Here is an 18,961-nt window from a genome sequence, read left to right as displayed (position 1 = left end):
CCCCAGAAGGCAGGCACCATGGCTATCCTGCTCAGTGCTCTGCCCTCATTACCCACTGGTGCCTCTCACTGACTGACAGAGGAATGCCTGACATCCTTCACATCCCAACACCTCGGCAGCTATCTGGCTGCCCACCATTTAGGGACTAATGTCTTTTAGCACCAAAGCGTAATAGCAGTAGCTCCTTCAGTGGTTCTTAAAGTTAGAGCGGAACTTTTTAGAGGGGAGGGTGGTAGAGTTGACCCAAATGGTCAACTTGATCTCTTCCCTTGGAGCACTGTGGCCAGACAGGAGCTCTCTGAATGTTTGGGAGCACGCTTTACAAGCCCTATGCAAAACTAAGGTGTCATTAGGGTTGTGTGGTGCATCCCTGCCCTGTTCTTTAAGGAAGCTTTGGTGTTTTAAAGACAGGCCCTCCCCCGACTGACCCACTGTTGTCATAAAATAGCGAGCAATTATTACTGATGAAGCCTCCATTTACTGGGGAACCTAACTGAGAACATGCTCAGTTTGAGAGCCCAGAACAGGGCACTGGAGCTGGGGCCTGGAAAGGCAATGAAGCAGCTTAAGGATAGTGGTCTTGATGGGAGACAAAACGGTTGCAGCTGGCCCTCGGAGAACAAGCTTTGAGGTGCAGAGGATAGTAGGGGCAGGGTGGTGGTCCATGGAGGAGAGGGCATAGAGGTCCTCCCAGGGACAAAAACTGCAGGAGTCTCACAGGTGGGAGAGACCAGAAGTCTAGCAAACAGTAAAAAGCGGACGTTCTTCCTAGAAGAAGGCGACTTCTTCGGGGCATGTGTGTTGGGAATAGTAGGTGTGCGAACATCCTCTGATCTTGCCATGAGGGACTGGGTGGTCCAGGAACCACCCCGCAGATGAAGACTTATTAATTCTCAGTCATGTCTGTCTCTAGAACCGACTTTTCCTGCTCTTTGTCAAACAAGACACACCTCTCCGAGGAAGGCGGCAGACAGGATCTCCATCATCACTACAGTCCTACTCAAAACAAAATAAAACGAAGCAAAACAAAACAAAACACCGAATAATTACCCTCTGCAGGAAAGGCACACAAACAGGATAGGCTCGAGCTGAACCCAGGATGAGCCATCCCTGTAAAGATTAGGAAAAGGAACCTCCCCGCCGTGCCAGGGCCTCTCCCGGATGGCCACGCAGGATCGCCTACTCATCGGGGAAGGTGGAAGGGAGCGCGCGGGCGACTCCTCGCCGCGCGGGTTCCCTGCTCCTCTTTCTCCGCATCCTCCCCGCCTTCCAGTCCGCTCTGGGCCTGTCTCCCTTGCCTCCCGAGTTTGTTCGGGCTGGGCCACGGGCCCTTCTACCCTGTGGCTTGCACCTGGGCTGGGAGCGCACGGGCAGATCCAGCAGGGAGCCCGCGCGGGGCTGTACGGGCGCCCAGGCACCGGTCTCGCACAAGGTGCGCGCGGGGGCACTGACCGCGGGGCCCAGCCGCTGGCTGCGCGGCACGCCCCCGGGGTCCGGAAGGCGCGGGAGCAGACGCTGGGTTTCTGTGACCCTGTAGTCAGGCAGCGCGAGGCTCCAGCCAGTGATACCGCGGCAGCTGCTTCCTGGTTTGAAGTTCGCCAAGGGGGGGAGAGCGAGAGCCCGCGGAGGCGGGGGCAGGAGTAGCAGGAGGAGGCGGGGGCAAGAGACGCTTGGGGCTGGAGCTAGCCGGACGGGTCGCTCCGGCTCTCCGGAGAGAGGAGCTTCCCGTCCCCGGAGAAGGGGCAAGTCCCGCGCCGGCCCCCGGAAAGCGCCGCGTACTCGAGAGGGACGGTCGGGCTTTCCCTGCCCGCGAAGGGCTCGGCGCCGGGTCTCCCCTCCTTTCCACCTCGGGAGGGAGGGTGGGAGGGAAGGAGGGGAGGGTTAGGTCCAGCGGAGGCGGCAGGATGGCCGGTCGAGGGGGGCTTGGGCGCTACTTTTCCTCGGAGCTGCCTCCACTCCAGCGGCTGCCGCGAGGGCTGGCCTGAGCCCGGGCTTCCCGCTTTCCATCCGCGAGCCAGCGCGGCCCCCCGGGGGCCGGGGCAGCGGCGCCGGCATGTCGTCCGGTACCATGAAGTTCAATGGCTACTTGAGGGTCCGCATTGGCGAGGCCGTGGGGCTGCAGCCCACCCGCTGGTCCCTGCGACACTCACTCTTCAAGAAGGGCCACCAGCTGCTGGACCCCTACCTGACGGTGAGCGTGGACCAGGTGCGCGTGGGCCAGACCAGCACCAAGCAGAAGACCAACAAACCCACGTACAATGAGGAGTTCTGCGCCAACGTCACCGACGGCGGCCACCTCGAGCTGGCCGTCTTCCACGAGACGCCTCTGGGCTACGACCATTTCGTGGCCAACTGCACCCTGCAATTCCAGGAGCTGCTGCGCACGACCGGCTCTTCGGACACCTTCGAGGGCTGGGTGAGTAGCTGTGACCCCTCCCCTTTCTGCCCATTCGCGCCCCTTTCCTCTCCCGAGTCTTGAAAACTCGTCCAGGTCCCGCTTTCCCACCGCCTTCCCGAGCTCCGCGGCGGAGGGAAATCCCTCCAGACTTTAGTCCTCGCTCAGGTGGCCGCAGCCTGGTGACGCGGTCGCTGTGGGTGTGTGCGGGCTCAGGTGTGTCTCGAGGAAGCCGGCCTGGACACGGTCCCTGTCCCGGCGGCCGCTCTGACTAACGGGAAGCCCGGACGCGGGGCGGGATCGATGTCCCCCCCCCCCCACGCCTGCCAGTATTTTAGATGAGGAGCCCCTAACTCTCAGCACGGGCGGGTGACACTCAGGGATGGCATGGAAGGTATGATATGAAAGTGACTTGATTTAGGTAAAGTGCTTCAAGCGCTGCTTAGGAGAAAGCCATACGTTCTCGCGAGTATTATTCATAATGTTTATGGATACGTGTTGGAGCCGCGCAGACGTGCACACGTGTTTCGGCATGCACTTCCATTACACCCCAGAGCTACTTAAGCTGCACTGGCAGGGACTGGAGCTCCTGGGTCTGCACGTTGGCATTTTTTAGCCATTTTCCAAGGAGATGAGGCTTACATTAGATGTGCCTTCAAGTACTTCGGTACAGTCACAGTGTGAGCGACTTGAGTCCTGCAGGATGTGTTTCTGCTACTAGGTCTGAGAAGAGGCTGTGAGACCCGCCTCTCTTCCGTCCTCCCGCGCCCTCGTCCCACCCCCCCTTCTCCCCCCTGGCTGCTTTGCCTGTGTCACTTGGCTCGCCTTTTCACATGTTTCCATGAGCAAAATTTCTGTTAAAAATTAAAATTTCTAGAGCATTCTACACAGTGCAAAGATCTTTTCCTTCTAAATCCTCATACTGTCTTTGTAATGCAGGTGTTTTCATTCCCACTTTTATATGATGATATGATAATTATAATGAAGTGTCTGGTTTGGCAAAATGAAGTAAGCCGTTTGAAGACACTGAGGAATTTAATGGTTCAACTTTTGGGGGGAGTCAGTTTTTTGAACTTGAATCTGGACTGTGGAAACCTGTTTGAAAATACTAAGTGGTGGAATCAGATGAATAATGATGAAGACTCATTTAGGTATTCATGTTATGCTTTGGGGAATTGGAGAAGTTTATCATATATGCTCTAATATTACAGGTGATTTATGAAGAGCTAGCCTTTTCATTAAATAGAAGTAAAAAAAATATGACTGTTTAACCATAGTCATCCAATTATATTAAGTTAATTGTGCTTCACCCTACCTTTGTGGAATTTGGAAGTGGATTGGAGAGTGAGAGACTTGCATCTTTATCCAGGGAATTACTGGATATGAAATAGAGGTGAGTATAGGAATCCCAATGGAATTGCTGAATTAGTGTCTAATTAGAAGTAGGCTTCAAAAAGGCTCTAGAAGACTGGATTCTGAAGCATGATGGTGCAAATTGGCCAGTGTCTTCCATGAGAGAGCCTAGACTAGTTCTTACCTCTAGTGTGTACATTTGAATCACCTGGGGAGCTTTTAAAAATCTCTACTTTTAGGACAGTAGGTAGGACTGTCTGGCTGTGGGACTACAGCAGCATTACCTTTAGGCTCTCCACGTGATCCCAATGTGCAGCTGAGGTTGAGAACCTAGAGCCTAATGAAGACCAAGAGATGAGGACTAGAAGCAGCCTAAGTGTGGGAAGACCCAAGTTATCTACGTGGAGATGTGCATAGCTGCTTATTGCCTTGCTGGGCGAACAAAGAAAAATAAATTTATTATATTTACAATTGCCTGAGGTAATTATACTTAGACGCTTACTAGAAGGAGATGTTTTAGAAAACATGAGTATTTAGTAGGATAGGGTCAGCCTTTAAATGACCTTGAAACACATGATTTGTCATGTAGTTGTGAGGATAGGGTAGGTAGAATGGTGAGGCTCTTTTCTTTGTGTTTTTCTTAAGAAAATAATCTGAGGACTTTGAAAATATATGTAATACTCATTTTTTAAATTGTCCTTTATAGACCTAAAGGTGTTTTTGAAGTTTGGAGTTACACAAATGCTTCTAAGATATTTGTCTTTGGCATATTAAATTGAAATGTGTATTGTTAGAACTGTAGTAATTGAATTGACTCTATAACATTTATTGCAATTGGAACTACAAATTGCTGACCTTAAAAAAAAGCCTGAATTTTTGCAAGATCATAAAAGACAAAAACAGAAGATACCTTCATCAGAGCAAAATAGTATGCTTTCTGAATTAATGTACTTTTTAAGTACCAAGAAGATAATAATTAACATTGATTTTAGTACTAATTTTGTTGATATATCCTGCTAAGCTTGATGAGAGAAGAGTTAGATTTAATTTAGTCATTATATTCCTAATACCAAGACTGACATGGAGTAGACACCCAAATATTTGTATATTGACTGACTGAAAGTATATTATCTCATGTAATGTACATAAAACTTAATGAGGTTGTGTGGCACAGCTAAAGAAGTTCTTAAAATGGAAATTCATATAATTACATGCTTAAATAAGAAAAGAAGATCTCAAACTAAGGTTTCACCTTGAATTAGAAAAGATCAGATTAAACCCAAAGTAAGCAGAAGGAAGGAAATAGTAAAGATAGCAGAAGTTTGTGAATTAGAAAAGAGAGAGAGAAAAAAAAGAGGAAAAATCAATGAAGCCAAAAGCTGGTTGAGAAGAATCAATGAAATTGATAAGCCTCAAGCCAGGATGATCAGAAAAAAAAAAGACACAAATTATTAATAATAGGAATGTGAGCGAGGTCATCACTGTGGACACTATAGACCTTAAAAGGATATAATAAGGACATATTATGAATAATATTCCAGTAAATTCCACATTTTAGATGAACTAATTCCTTGAAAGACACAAACTATCAAAACTTACTCAAGAAGAAATAAATAACTTGAGGAGCCCTTTATCTATTAGAGTAATTGATATTGTACCTGAAAACCGTCCACAAAGCAAACTCAAAGTCCCTGAAGGATTCACTGACTTTCCAAATGGAGACTGGTATCTAATACCTAATACAGAGGGAGGGGACATGGGGGGAGGCAGGAGGAGCCTGCGTCATGGAAAGACCTTGGCACCCCCTGAGGAAGGAAGGACCTGCTTGGCGCATTCCCAGCCTCATTTCCTGGTTCAGCCCTCCTGAAGACGTCCTGTTCCCTGCACCACTGGAGAGTTGCTTTTTCTCAGCTTCCCAGTAAGGTACCTGCTTTGTAGTCTTGTCAGGTGAAAAGGCCGGCTTGCCACTGGGCAATTGTAGATTAACTTTAACTTTTCTCTTTTTTTTTTTTTTAAAGATTTATTTTTTATTTACTTCTCTCCCCTACCACCCCACTTGACTGCTCTCTGTATCCATTTGCTGCGTGTTCTGTGACCGCTTCTATCCTTATCAGGGGCACCGAGAATCTGTGTTTCTCTTTGTTGCATCATCTTGCTGTGTCAGCTCTCCGCGTGTGCGGCGCCATTCTTGGGCAGTCTGGACGTTCTTTCGCGCTGGGTGGCTCTCCTTATGGGGCGCACTTCTTGTGCATGGGGCTCCCCTACGCGAGGACACCCCTGCGTGGCAGGTCACTCCTTGCGTGCATCAGAGCTGCGCATGGGCCAGCTGCACATGGGTCAAGGAGGCCTGGGGTTTGAACCTTGGACTTCCCATGTGGTAGATGGGCACCCTAACCACTGGGCCAAGTCCACTTCCCAACTTTTCTCTTGATTTCTGGATCCAGGTGAGAATTTTTTAGCACCAAAATCCTTCCAGGTTCTTAATCTAGTGGTTTATCATCTTTTGTACTTTGTAGTGCAATTATTCTCACACTTGATTTTTTTCTGAGGAGATGGTTAGGGAGTGTCTAATACTGACTGATTAACCCACAGTGTTTAGGGAAGAAGAACGTATTTGAGAATCTTTGGGGAGGTTCATGGATCCAGGGTACAAGGGTTATATTGGACATGTAGGGTCTTCAGTTTCATTGTGCTAACTGCTGCAGCCGGGCTGTCTGCTTCTTATACAGGTTGTGTCTCAAATGTTTCCCCTGCAGAGACCATTTTCCTGATCTCATTATTGTCTTGTCACCCAGTTTTCCTTCCTTGCACTCATCCCTCTCTGAGTCATTTTTTTAATTGATTTATAAAACGTTCCTCCTTGAGAGTATAAACAACTCAAGAGCAGGGATCCCCTCTCTCCTATTTACTGTTCTGAACCCAACACCTTAAACAGTAACCGGCACATAGTAAGCACAAAATCTTTGTCAAATGAATAAATTTTTTATGTGATTTGGGGGCAAGTAAAATGTAAGTACTTTGGGAACATCTTTCCTTAAATATTTTATTCCTTTTTCCAAAATAAGTAAATAAAAGTCATTGAGCAGTGACCCTAACTGTAGTGTTCCTCTTTTAAATGAATTAGTGACTTTCTAATATGCTCTTGAAAGATCACGCCAGAAGTATATACCCTTTGAGTATGGTATATGGTAATGGTTTGAAAACCTTATGGGTGGAAAATTCCCTGCTTTTGCTTCATTTCAAAAGACTATGATTTTAAAATGTATACTACATTTTAGTAATTTGTGAGCACAACAAGCTAAATTTTGGGAAACAGCGAGAAATACACGTTTAATGGTTGTATTTCAACCTTGGAGACCTGATGAGTTTGGTGGATAGAGTGTGAATCATATTTTTTCTTATGCAACTCATAGCAAGAGTTTTGGTATCCAGCAAGCGTTTAGATTGACCGTTAGTGGTGATGGTAAAAATGCAAAAACAGTTTTATGAAGTGGGTTGCACTTAAAATAAGAGAGATATCTTGAATTGCGTGGAGTCCTTTTTTCCTGTTTTCTGAAATAGGTGACTAGATCAGGTACCATTTATGTAGACTGCTTTGCTCCATTCCATTAGAATTATGTTAAAAATGAGGCCCAAGTTGGAATCACAGTCCCTGGCCCCTCTTCTCTACTCTTATCATTATTGTATTCAGAATGATCTTTCACAATTGTCAAGCTGATAGTGTCATTCTTGTAGATAAAACCCTTCAGTGGCTCCCACTGCTCATAAGATAGAGCCCAAAGTCTTTGAAATGGTTTAAAGTGTTATGCGTGATCTGGCCCTTGCTCTCCTCTTGAGCCTTCCCTCTCACCTCTCCGCCACCCACACTGTCATCCAGTCACAGTGAGTTTCTTTCATTTCCTTGAAGGCTACCCTTCACTGCCAATTCTTGCCTGGCTGCAGGTCTCAGTTTAGACATCACTTACCCAGAAAACTTCTCCCGATGTGCCATGTCTGGGTTTTGTCTTCCTCCTCAGAGTTCCCTCAGTATCCCGAGGTCTCCATCACTCTCCCTCCCTGTGCCATCCTGAATGAATGGATGTGTGAATGATTGGAGCCTCGTGGGAGTGTGTGAAATTGGCCAGAGAGAGTTTGGGGTATGATAGTGTGGGGGGTTCCCTCAGATTCATCCCCTTTGCTCCTGGGGTAGGTAGCTCTTCTAACTGACTATTCAAAATGTCTATATGAAATGTCAAGCCCTAGGTGAGCATTCATCTACTTTTAGCACCTACTACGTACCAATCATGGTGCTTGACCTGGGAGAGTCGATTGGACAGGACTGCCATGACCTGTTCCTTCATAGGCCTTGTAATTCTAAGCAAGGGATAGATTAAAAAAACAATCCTAACCCAGGACATTACAGAAGTTCTAAGTGCTAAGATGTCGGGAAGCACTTGGTGAAGTCAGGAACATCTTCCTGGAGGAAGAACAGAGAGCTAATTTTTAAGGCTCTAGAAGTAGGTAGCCAGAGGTCTGCTTCAGTTAAGTGACTATGAAAAGTCATTTCTCCAAAGAAGAGAAGGAATTTCTGACTTGAGAAATGTTTTTTTGCCAGAGCAATATTACAGATGTCCTTTTGAACGGTAGAGGTTCCTGATCCGTAGAAATATTTCCCTCTTAGAAAGGTTGGGAGGGAACTAAGTTGCAATGCCTGTGAATAGATGACCTGAAAGAACTTTTGACTCCCAAAGGCAGAAAGCAATAACATCTATTCAAACTGCCAAACTCCTTAAGCTTTGTACATATCACAAGCGAATTGTAAGATGCTGAAGCAGGAGGATCATGTAGCTCAGAACAACAACACAAAAAGCCTGATAGGTTTTAGACCCATAGACAGCCTGTATATGTATTCATTTGGCATTGATGTTTTTTAGCATTGAACTCGAAGGCATTTAGTGCTATGGTGCTCTAGTTGCTACAGACCCCACCACTCCCTATTACTTAAACCAGCCAAAGCAGTACTGTTGCCATGGCTCATGTGGTAGCTCTCTCTCTCTCTCTCTCTCTCTCTCTCTCTCTCTCTCTCTCTCTCACACACACACACACACACACACACACTTACACACTTTACATATATAGAGATATATTGGTTTAGGAATATTAATTTATTTAGATTTGTGTCCTGAAATTTTAGAAAAAGCTGGTTTACTAGTAAATATATGGGAGGTTAACTGTCACTACAAAATAGTCATTGCATGAAATAGCCAATAAAAAAAAGTCTGTATTTCGGTATACAATTTCCAGCATATATGAGTGCTGTGCTGTGAGTCAGGAGAGCTGGAATGGAGGTGTGGATTTGCCACCTATCAGCTGTGGCTTTAGGCAAGCCTCTTCTTATCAGGGTCTCAATTCCCTTGTTTATATATTGAGGTATTGCACTAGAATATCTCTAAGGATGCTTTCCTCTTTAAAGCCTCTGCTTCCATGTATAAGGCAATTACCTCATTTCTTTCTTTTTGCAGTAATTGATTTTGTTTTAAGCAGTGAAAACGAGTTATAGCTTCTCAAAGTTAGTAACTCCTCCGAATTAAATCGATCCAAATCTAAATTGCTCAGGCTTGGAGAAGATGTAGCTCATGTTTAAGTGACTGGTCCAGCATTGATGGTGAGGCTGCTGTTATTTCCTTGGCTTAGACTCAACCTTCAAGAAGTACGTTGGATTCTCACTTCAGAGCCGGAACTGTCAAGTGGTTGTATTTCTTGATTTACACTAATTGTACTCCTTGTTCTATGGGGTGGTTGTAAGTTATAGTCCTGTTACCTGAATATTCCACTGTTGGCTTTTGCTAGAAGCCAGTCTCTCCAGCAGGGTAATTAATGCTTTGTAGTTCCATAGTGTTTGTAGCCACCAGTCTAAATATCCACAATGGGTGATGATAAATCATTTGTAGGACAGACATTTTAATTAGATGGAAGAATGAGCCCAAGGGTATTGGCTATCATGGAGTTTAGGTGCTAGGGTGAAGAATTTTATGAGACCAAAATTTTTTGTTGAGAATCATGATACTGTTCGAAGATATTTATCAAGATTATAATGGGGAAGCAGATGTGGCTCAAGCAGTTGAGTGCCTGCTTTCCTACCTGGGAGTCCTGGGTTTGGTTTCTGGTACCTCCTAAAAAAAAATTAAGAAATTTGCCATAGGATAGAATTATTGTCAACACAAGCCCCTTATAACTGCATTAGTAAAATATGTCACAGAAGGCCAGTAAGAGCATGTCCTGCCTGTATAGCTAATTACAGACCTCACCCCTGGTCTCCAGGTACTTAAACCCCAAACACAAGGGGTTTGCATTTTCACATGAAAGTCATCTTTACATCTCTACGTCTCTTTCTCATAGCACGTAAATATAATGCTGTGGCCTCCATCCTCACACTGGACTTTAATTTTCTCATCTCTGATGTCAGAGATTTGGGCAACCTGAGTTCTTTGGCCCCTTCTGGTGTCAGAGTTGTGTGCTTTTAGTTTGGTTCCATTGGATGGTGCGCATCTGCTGGTGATTGTCCTGCTGATTCTCAGATCTGCCCTGGGTTCTGAAATTATTTTTGGAAGAATGGACCAAAAGTCATACATGTGTTAGCGTGGACTTCTTAGGTGCTGTGGACTTCTTTGGTGCTTTATTATATATTATTGTTTCATTATAGTACAGAAGAGTTGATAGCAGATTCCATGTGAAGCAGGGCTTTTTTTTTTTTTAAAGATTTATTTTATTTATTTCTCTCCCCTCCCCCCCCCCCAGTTGTCTGTTCTCTGTGTCCATTTGCTGCGTGTTCTTCTTTGTCCTCTTCTATTGTCAGTGGAACGGGAATCTGGGTCTCTTTTGTTGCATCATCTTGCTCTGTCAGCTCTCCGTGGGTATGGTGCCATTCCTGGGCAGGCTGAACTTTCTTCCATGCTGGACAGCTCTCCTTATGGGGTATGCTCCTTGTGTGTGGGGCTCCCCTATGCGGGGGACACCCTGCGTGGCATGGCACTCCTTGTGCGCATCAGCACTGCGCATGGGCCAGCTCCACGTGGGTCAAGGATGCCTGGGGTTTGAACCGTGGACCTCCCATGTGGTAGATGGACACCCTATCCATTGGGCCAAGACCGTGAAGCAGGGCTTTAAAAACCATTTTTGAGCCGTGTACCCTCTTAGTAATGATGAAAACTATGCATCTTGTTTCTAGAAAAATGTCCATATGTGCATAATTGACTGTATTATAGGAACAGTGTCACAGATTAGTGGTCCCTGAAGGGTTAAAAATCCACAATTTAAAGATGTCATAAATAAGGCTTTTATTAATTCCATGTTCCCAGGGCATGGTTCTCATATTTCTCCCTGCATTTGCAGACACTTTTACTTCATTTAATTTTAGGGAAGAGTCAATCAATAGAAACGAGGATCTCTATATTTTAGAGAAAAGGATGTGCTTAAAAGAATGTAGTCTAACTTACTTGTGACTCCTGGTGAGATATACTAGATGATGACCCATTTTAGGACCTATTTGGTTGTGTTATTTAGGTATTTTCAAAAGCCTCTATTTTTGAAGGGGTTTCTTTGAGGTTTGCAATAGATAAAAGTCTAAAAAAGAAAAAGAAAAAAGGAACTGGGGCAGTTAGGGACCTTAGCTTGGTATCTTTTGTTAATATAAACTTTTCCCTTATAAAAAAAGTTAGGAGTTATTGGTTTTGTACATTAAAAAAAAAACAACCCAAAGACCATTTACCCTCTTTTTGAGCTGTCAAGGGCATTTAGGTGAACCACAGTGTTATTTGATAAAATGATGAGAGGGAGTGATGCTTGTCTGCTCCTCTTGCCCTTTGACCCTTGATCCCCAATATCTTGGGCCTTTCCTTCTCATCCAAAGGATTTTCTCATCTTCTCTTGAGTTCCAGCTCACTTAGCCGATACCTTGGGGAACAACCTGATGATAGTGGAAATTGAGCTGAGTGTACGTTGTCCAAAGATCAGGCCCATAGCTCATTAGTGGTAAAGCTGGAACCTCGCCCTCTGGACCACAGGTCAACATTCTTTCCTGGCTCCACTTCAGTGTGTGGTGGTGGCAGCAGGAAAGCCAGCCAGTCATTTATAGACCTTTAGTGCATGCCCGCTGTGTTCCAGGACCATTCTAGGTGTCACTCACTGATAGGACAGGGAACACAGCAGCATCTCTGCCTTAGCATGGAAAGACAGCATGATCAGGTAAGCCAGTGAGTAAGAAAATAACGAGTGGTGGTTCAGAGCTAAGTGGATATTAATAGGGGGTGATGTGATAGAGTGACATGATGGCTGCTTTATCTGGAGTGGTCAAAGAAGACCTCACAGAGAAGGTGACGTTTTGGCTGAGACCTAAGGGACAAGAAGGCACTAGCCATGTGGAGACTGGAGAAAGAGCTTTCCAGGCAGAGGGTACAGGGAAGGCAAAGACTCTAAGGTGGGAACAGGCTTAGAAGGTGGTGGAAAGAGGGTAGGTTAGACATCAGCTTCGCTATTTAATGGTGATGAAGTCCCTTAATGTCTGAGTATTAGTTTTCTCTTCTGGAAAATAGTGTTTCCTCATAGGATTGTTGTGACTATTAGATATGATACATAAAAAATGCCTGGCACAAGATAGGCCCTTAAGAAATGGTAGCTTTGGTTGTTTTTAATCATCTAAGGAAATGAATAGTTTGACAAGGGACTTCAGAAAATAATTACACTGGCCAAGGAAACACACTCAGATGGTTGCATTTTTTAACAATGGGGTTGGCGATAGAAAACTTTTCTGAAATAGGATCTTGCTGGTGCCCCTTAAATGACATCACAGCAGCATCATATTCTCTAAAGAAAGAATATGGGGAAGGATCCAAAGACTGAAGTTTTTTCCAGATTTTTGGATTTCTGAAGGATATATTTGTTTTCTACCATTCATAAGAATAAATGGAAAGTTTCAATAATTTAAGGGGGTGGGATAATTATAGTGCAGTGGTATAGCTGATATGGCCTCAAAGGATTTTTTTTTTCACAAAACCATAAATTTATGGATGAGAATTAGTAGGCACAGTGCCAGTATAATCACAAAGGAAGTAGAACCTAACCATTATGAAAAACTAGATACAGTTGATTCTTGCTTACTAATGAAAGCACATTTACTTTGTTGTTGATCATTTTTGTGGATTAAATTCTGGATAATTTTGCCTATTTTGAATAATTTGAGGTAATGCCTATTTTAACATCTCCCTGATCTCCAGAATATTTCTAATCCTTCTTCCACATTCATTTGCTCTGTGCATAAATTAACAAGCAACAAGTAGACTCTCCAATTATGGGGTAATACACAAATACAACCTTTGAGGAATATTTACTGGACAACTAACATAATTATCAGTGCGTCATTGTGTGTTGGAAATTAGCCAGATTGGGGTTCAGCTATTAATTCTGCCTCTTATTAGCAAGAAATCCTTTAACTCTTGTAAGCCTCAGTTTTCTCATCTGTAGCATAGTACCTATCTCACAGGGTTATGTGAGAATACAGCAAGAATTTATGGAAACCATCTAGCACAATGCACAACACATACCACTCCATGAATATTATTTATTATCGATATCACTCTCACCACTACCACTTTACCCTCAGCACTTAAATATGAAATCATGGGCCCAGCCCTTTCTGATATTAACTTTGAAAACAGTAAGATATTTAGATAGAATCTTAGAGTTAGAAGTGATTTTTGAATCTGACCCTCTTGCTGTGTTTGCTTTTCATTTAAAATTCTGGAATATAAATTAATAGGAGACTTCTAGTTATTGGTGGGAGAAAAGATGGTTTAGTAAGGATTTAAAGTAATTTCTGCACATATGTCCACTCTGAGAGGTATTACCAGGAATATGAGGCGATGGAAATGGAATTACTATAGCTATAATATTGACCAAAGTTACTTTGTGGAGGATGTTGAGATTGAATCTGTTGATTTGCTCATTTAGTACTGCACAGACAGAGGATTCTGAGTGTGTGTGAATGGATAACCCAGAAAGAATTAAATGTTCCAATATTTAGTTGCAAGGTGGTGAGACTGAAGAAGTCCTTTGAAAAGCTGAAGTTGAACACACTTATTGATGCAATTAAGGAAAATGATACTTTTCAATTGGCAGTAAAAGATGTTTCCCTTGATTTAAGTTCTAATCCTTGTAGTTGTATATTTCTGTTATGTTTTTAAGGAGAAGAGGGGCAATTTAAAAAATGCATACTTTGACATCAAGGGCTCGCCGACAATTTTGTTTTGGTTTGCAGTAAATGTGAAAGTTATTTTTCTATATCGACTCACTTTGAAGGTGATGGTTTCTAGTTCTAGCTGTTGACTGGACACTTGTTTTGGGCCCTAGATCTTTCACAGCTGATATAATTAGAGCTTTTTTGACTTGTACATACTTTTCATTTGCTCCATAGGAAAAAAACATTGCTTGCATTTGATAGTTAGCACAGCCTTGGTCTGGGCTGTTCAGAAGCCTATGTTAACTCTGGCTATTTGGAGAATGTGTTGTTCTCCAGTCTTTGCACCCAGCCTCCTTGCCTTCTTGTCATGCACATTCTGTACCTGGGTTGTGGTTGTATTGATTCTCTGGGGCGCTGCTGTTGCAGATGTCTGGGGGTGAATGAGAATGTGTTCTTGAGTTTCTGCCTTCACTTCGGGCGGCTGACTTCTGCTTTCTGACTTGCATATCTTAGCGCTGCTATTTGTGTAACTCTAGAGGTCCTCAGCCTCATCCCAGCACCTGGCAAAGTGCCCTGCACTTGGTAGGGATTCAGGAAACGTTTGTAGAGTAAAGAAATTCCTCATTGTTCTCTGTCTTGAGTCTGAATCAGGATTCAAACACTATCTATACTACCTTTGCTAAAAGGTTTTCCCTTTAAAATTCACATTTCAGATATAGACATTAATTTGTGTGTGTATGTGTGTTTAGGAGCAATCTCGGGTAGAGAGAATGCACATGCCAGTGTGATTTTTATTCCCTTGATTATTGAAATAAGTATAAAAGGTCTGTGAAAGGAAGAGCAAATCCCAGATGACTACTTCTGTTTAGGTGATAAGAGATGGTTTTCAAAAGAGGGAATATTAAGAGACTTTGAACCATCTCCCTGCACTCCAGTTGTCGGGAGTTCATCAATGACAGCCTGCCCCTGGTAAGAACAGGCTTTCAGTGTAGGGCATAATCTCCCTCCAGGTTCAGCCGTGACCTTGAGGTGATAATTGCCCTTTAAACTTGTTTTCCATATTTCCCCCTAAAATATCCTATTCTGCAAAATAAATAAATGATGCTGGAAGTTGCCTCATTAGGACCCCAGGGTGCATTTTGCTCTGCGAACTGAATTTCTGATAGGTCATTGTCGATGCCTTTTGCTGTAATTTGGTCCTGTTGAGATTGTGTATGTAGAGTTTTGTGTCAAACCAAGAAAAATGATTCTGAAAAATTGTTCCTGTCAAGATATTAAATGAGTCTTTCCATTGATAATATTTCCACTCATATTTTGAAGACAAATTACATAGTGACAATTCTGCTTTAATGAAGCTTACTTACATTAAAAAGAATAAACTGTCTGAGAGAATTGGAAGAGAAAATAATGGAGTCTCACCACTCTTTTAAGGCTCTCTCCCAGTACCCACCACCCCCTCCCACCCTTTTTCTTAGCAGGACCCATTACTTCTTTACTTTTCTTCTATATGGGCCGTTATTTTGGAACCTCTCAGGCCAGCATTAGAATTATAATCAGGGAGAATCTATTTATTTTCTAACACCTAAATTATTCTCTGTAGGCAAGTGTGTAAGTGTTTCAAAGAAAAATGAAGCCAGCTGGTATGAACTTCCCTGTGGTTTTATCCCCTCTGCAGCCTTGCTTTCCTGATGCCTCTCATTCTTCGGGTTGAGGGACATTTCCTGTTCAAGTCCAACCCTCCATCTGCTGAATTTGGGTCTTCTGTAAATTCTTCCAGAATCAGGCGTTCCCTTTTCTCCACCCTCATCCTCTCCCTTTCTTCTGTCCTTCTCAGAAACATGCCCCAAATCTCTCTCAGCCCCCACAGAACAAACCACCCAGCCCTTGCTTGCTTGCTTTTCTTTTGAGGTAGGGCTCAGTGTTTCCCCTTCCCTTCTTAGTTGCTCTTCAAAGTGCTCCTTGCGCATGTCTCCCCCTTTCCTTCTTACCCCACTGCAGTCTGACTTGTCATGACCACGGCTCTGACAAAGCCCAGGACTGACCTTCTAAACATGCCAGGCCTTATTTTTATTGTCAGCTGCTACCTCCTAGAGATTCTTTGTACCCTTTGTTCTGTGTTTCTCTGTTACCATCTATGATTTAATCTCTTTCATCATTCCCCAGCTTTAAGTATTGTTTCTTAGGGTCTTGTCCTTATATTGTTGTCTTCCTCACTCTAAACCATGTTCTTTTGTGGTTTTAACCAGATTGCCCCTATGCCAAGGACCTCCAAAGCTCCATCTGCCATTTTCCCCTGGACCTGACCACTGCTTGTAGGACTGGGGCAGGCTCAGGGCAAGGGTTTTATGTTTAATCTCCTTTAATCCTTACCACAATTCACAAGGGAGAAGCAGTTACCATGATACCTTCATCTCCCACCTGAGAAAACTGGCTTCGGAGGTCCAAGAACGGGTCTAAGGTCCCTTGTCTCGTATGCCTGCCAGACACACCTGTTTGAATGTCCTTCAGGCATCTCCCAGTCCACATATCCTCAATTAAACACCTCATCTTCCTCCCTAACCCATTCCTCCCTCCATTTTCCCAGTCAGAACTGATGTCATGATCAGTCACCTGGGCATCATTGTGGCCTTTTCTGACCTCTTTCCCTGTTTTAGTCAATTGCCAAATCCTGTTGAATTTGCTTGCTGAATAGTTCTTGAATGAACTACTTTTCCATCAGCTTCATACTTGTTTAGGCCCTTATCATATATGTAGACCATTGTAGTAATCTTGGAAATGGCTTCCATGAATCTAGTTATACTCTTTCAAACACATCCTCCACAGAGCTGCCTGGATGAATTATCTAAAACTCAACTCTAACCTCTCTTCTGCTGAAAATCTTATAAAGGTTCTCCATCTCCTTTGAAGTTTGGCCATGTTGGCAAGATTCTCAGTAGTCTGGCTCTTGCCTAAGTCTCCTGTTTTTATCTTCTCTCTCTCTTTATCTTCCAATTCTTGATCTAGTGCTAGCTAGCAGATAGCAGATAGGGCTTTCTTAACTTCTGCTCATGTCTGATTCTTTGGTTTCAGTAAATATTGGGGGGGAGTGGGCAGGTGTCTCTCTGTAATGTGTACAGAAGGACTTGTATAATATTAGAAAAGTTAGCAGAGATGAAGGAGGTTATATAGAAAAAATATGACCCTCTCCATGTAACTACAAATAGACCTAAGCACATACATAAACACACCAACACAAACTTACAGGTTTCAGCTCACAGCATTAACTGAGCACCTGCTATAGCCAGAGACCATGTTTGGTTCTGGGGGGCACAAAGCTCCAGGTGCTCAACCTGTAGTGGGGGAGATAGCACACAACATAGTTTCATCATAGAGTAGTTGAGTTCAGGAATAGAAATGTGTGCAGGGTGGTAGGAAATTGCAAGCTTGGGTACTCAGGGAGGATTTCTTGGAGGAGATGACACCCAAGTTCTGTCTTAAAGGGAAGTCAGGATTAACCAGGTTTGAGGTAGCACAGATTCCTTTTTTCCCTCCCCACTTGGGAATTGGTGTTTTTTCCTATGAAATTTTACTTCTGTGGGTCATTTATCACAGGGCTGACAGCTTTTAAGTGCATTTGAAAAGCAAACTCTACCTGCCTGGTTCATGCCATTGGTGGGAACTGGTTTTGTGAGGGTAGTCACTTTGCCTTGACCCCTGGAAGGTGCTGAATAAGTGTTTGTTGAATTGGATGCCTTGATCTGAGGCATGAGAGTTTTCCTCTTTACCGTGGAGGTGGTAAAAGTCAGTGGTGACCGATGAGCTTGGCAGTGGGGGTGACTCTGTCGGGTCCTGGGCCAGGTGGCCTGCCTCTGTAGTGTAACCTGCAGGCAGCTTGGGCTCTCTCACAGGAAGAGCCGAGTGTAGTTTAGTTGTCCAACACTGTGTTCTGGGCAAGAGTACCAAACTCATTTGCAGGTGAAAAAATTGTTCTTTCTAAGCCTAAACTAGTAATTAAATTTGGGCAGAGGGATGGTGAAGGCAGAACCAACTCATTTATTAGCAGATAATATGGTCAGCCTAGCTCATATAAATGTAGATTATTGTGCTTTGTCTTTGCCTAGCTGGAAAAGGAAAGGCTTGGGAACCTGCCCTTGATTGTGCATTAGTCAATGAGCAGTTGGTTGAGGATCAGAAAATACCATATGTGTAGACTTTATTCTTTTAATTAATTATAGACTTGTATCCCCATATATGTAAAGTTAATGATTGTTATAGTTTGGAGCTCCGAATTATCTGCCCCAGACCTGCCATTCCATTGGGCTTCATCACCACATAGCCTTTGTTCTGAAAGAGACCCATTTCCACCAGAAGAATTGTACTGTAAGTGTTTCCACAGGAACTCTGCCCTTTGCCAGTGTCATTGTTGTGGCTGTGCTGCAGAACCCACAGGGCGGAGGCGTTTTAGCCCTCGTTGACAACACAACAGATCTTTCCATTTCACACTGCAAATTTTCCAGTGTGTCTGGTCCACCGTGATGTCTTAACCAGATTACCACATGTGAGGCAATAATTAATCTTAAATTATGCACTGAAGACTAGCATCCAGAAAGATTGTTTAGTGTTTATTTCTACCAGCTCTGTGCTGTGTAGAAGCTATTGTCAAGGTTAAAAGAACCATTAGTATCACTGTTAAGAAAGCCAACAACTCTTGATAAGGCAATTCTGTTCCTCTAAGTGTCTTCATGGATCCACATGTATTCTTTTTTTTTTTTAAAGGCGGTACATGGGAAGCAGGCACTCAACCAGTGAGCTACATCTGCTCCCCAAAGGCAGTTGGCTTTTTTTGTTTGCTTTTAGGAGGTACCAAGGATTGAACCTGGGACCTTATACATGGGAAGCAGGCTCTCAACCACTTGAGCTACATCTGCTCCCTCCTTATATATTCTTGCAAATGAAGTTGTTCCACTGATCCTTCTCACACAGACTTCTTGCCTTTACTTTTTTTCAAATTGCTTACAGGG

The 18,961-nt window shown here is 43.8% G+C and overlaps 1 protein-coding gene across 1 annotated transcript in view; it reads left to right on the top strand.

Moving 5' to 3' along the window:
* Nucleotides 1-1,614: 1,614 nt before the first annotated feature.
* PRKCH (protein kinase C eta) overlaps nucleotides 1,615-18,961 on the top strand; it is a 254,059-nt gene continuing 236,712 nt past the window's right edge. The window contains exon 1 of the mRNA XM_012525622.3: nucleotides 1,615-2,416. Within this exon, the coding sequence (XP_012381076.2) occupies nucleotides 2,054-2,416 (363 nt within the window). The 5' untranslated portion in view covers nucleotides 1,615-2,053. The remainder of the gene's footprint in view (nucleotides 2,417-18,961) is intronic.

The sequence above is a fragment of the Dasypus novemcinctus genome, chromosome 3, assembly GCF_030445035.2.
Source record: "Dasypus novemcinctus isolate mDasNov1 chromosome 3, mDasNov1.1.hap2, whole genome shotgun sequence".
Taxonomy (NCBI): domain Eukaryota; kingdom Metazoa; phylum Chordata; class Mammalia; order Cingulata; family Dasypodidae; genus Dasypus; species Dasypus novemcinctus.
This window is presented reverse-complemented; position numbering and strand designations above follow the sequence as displayed.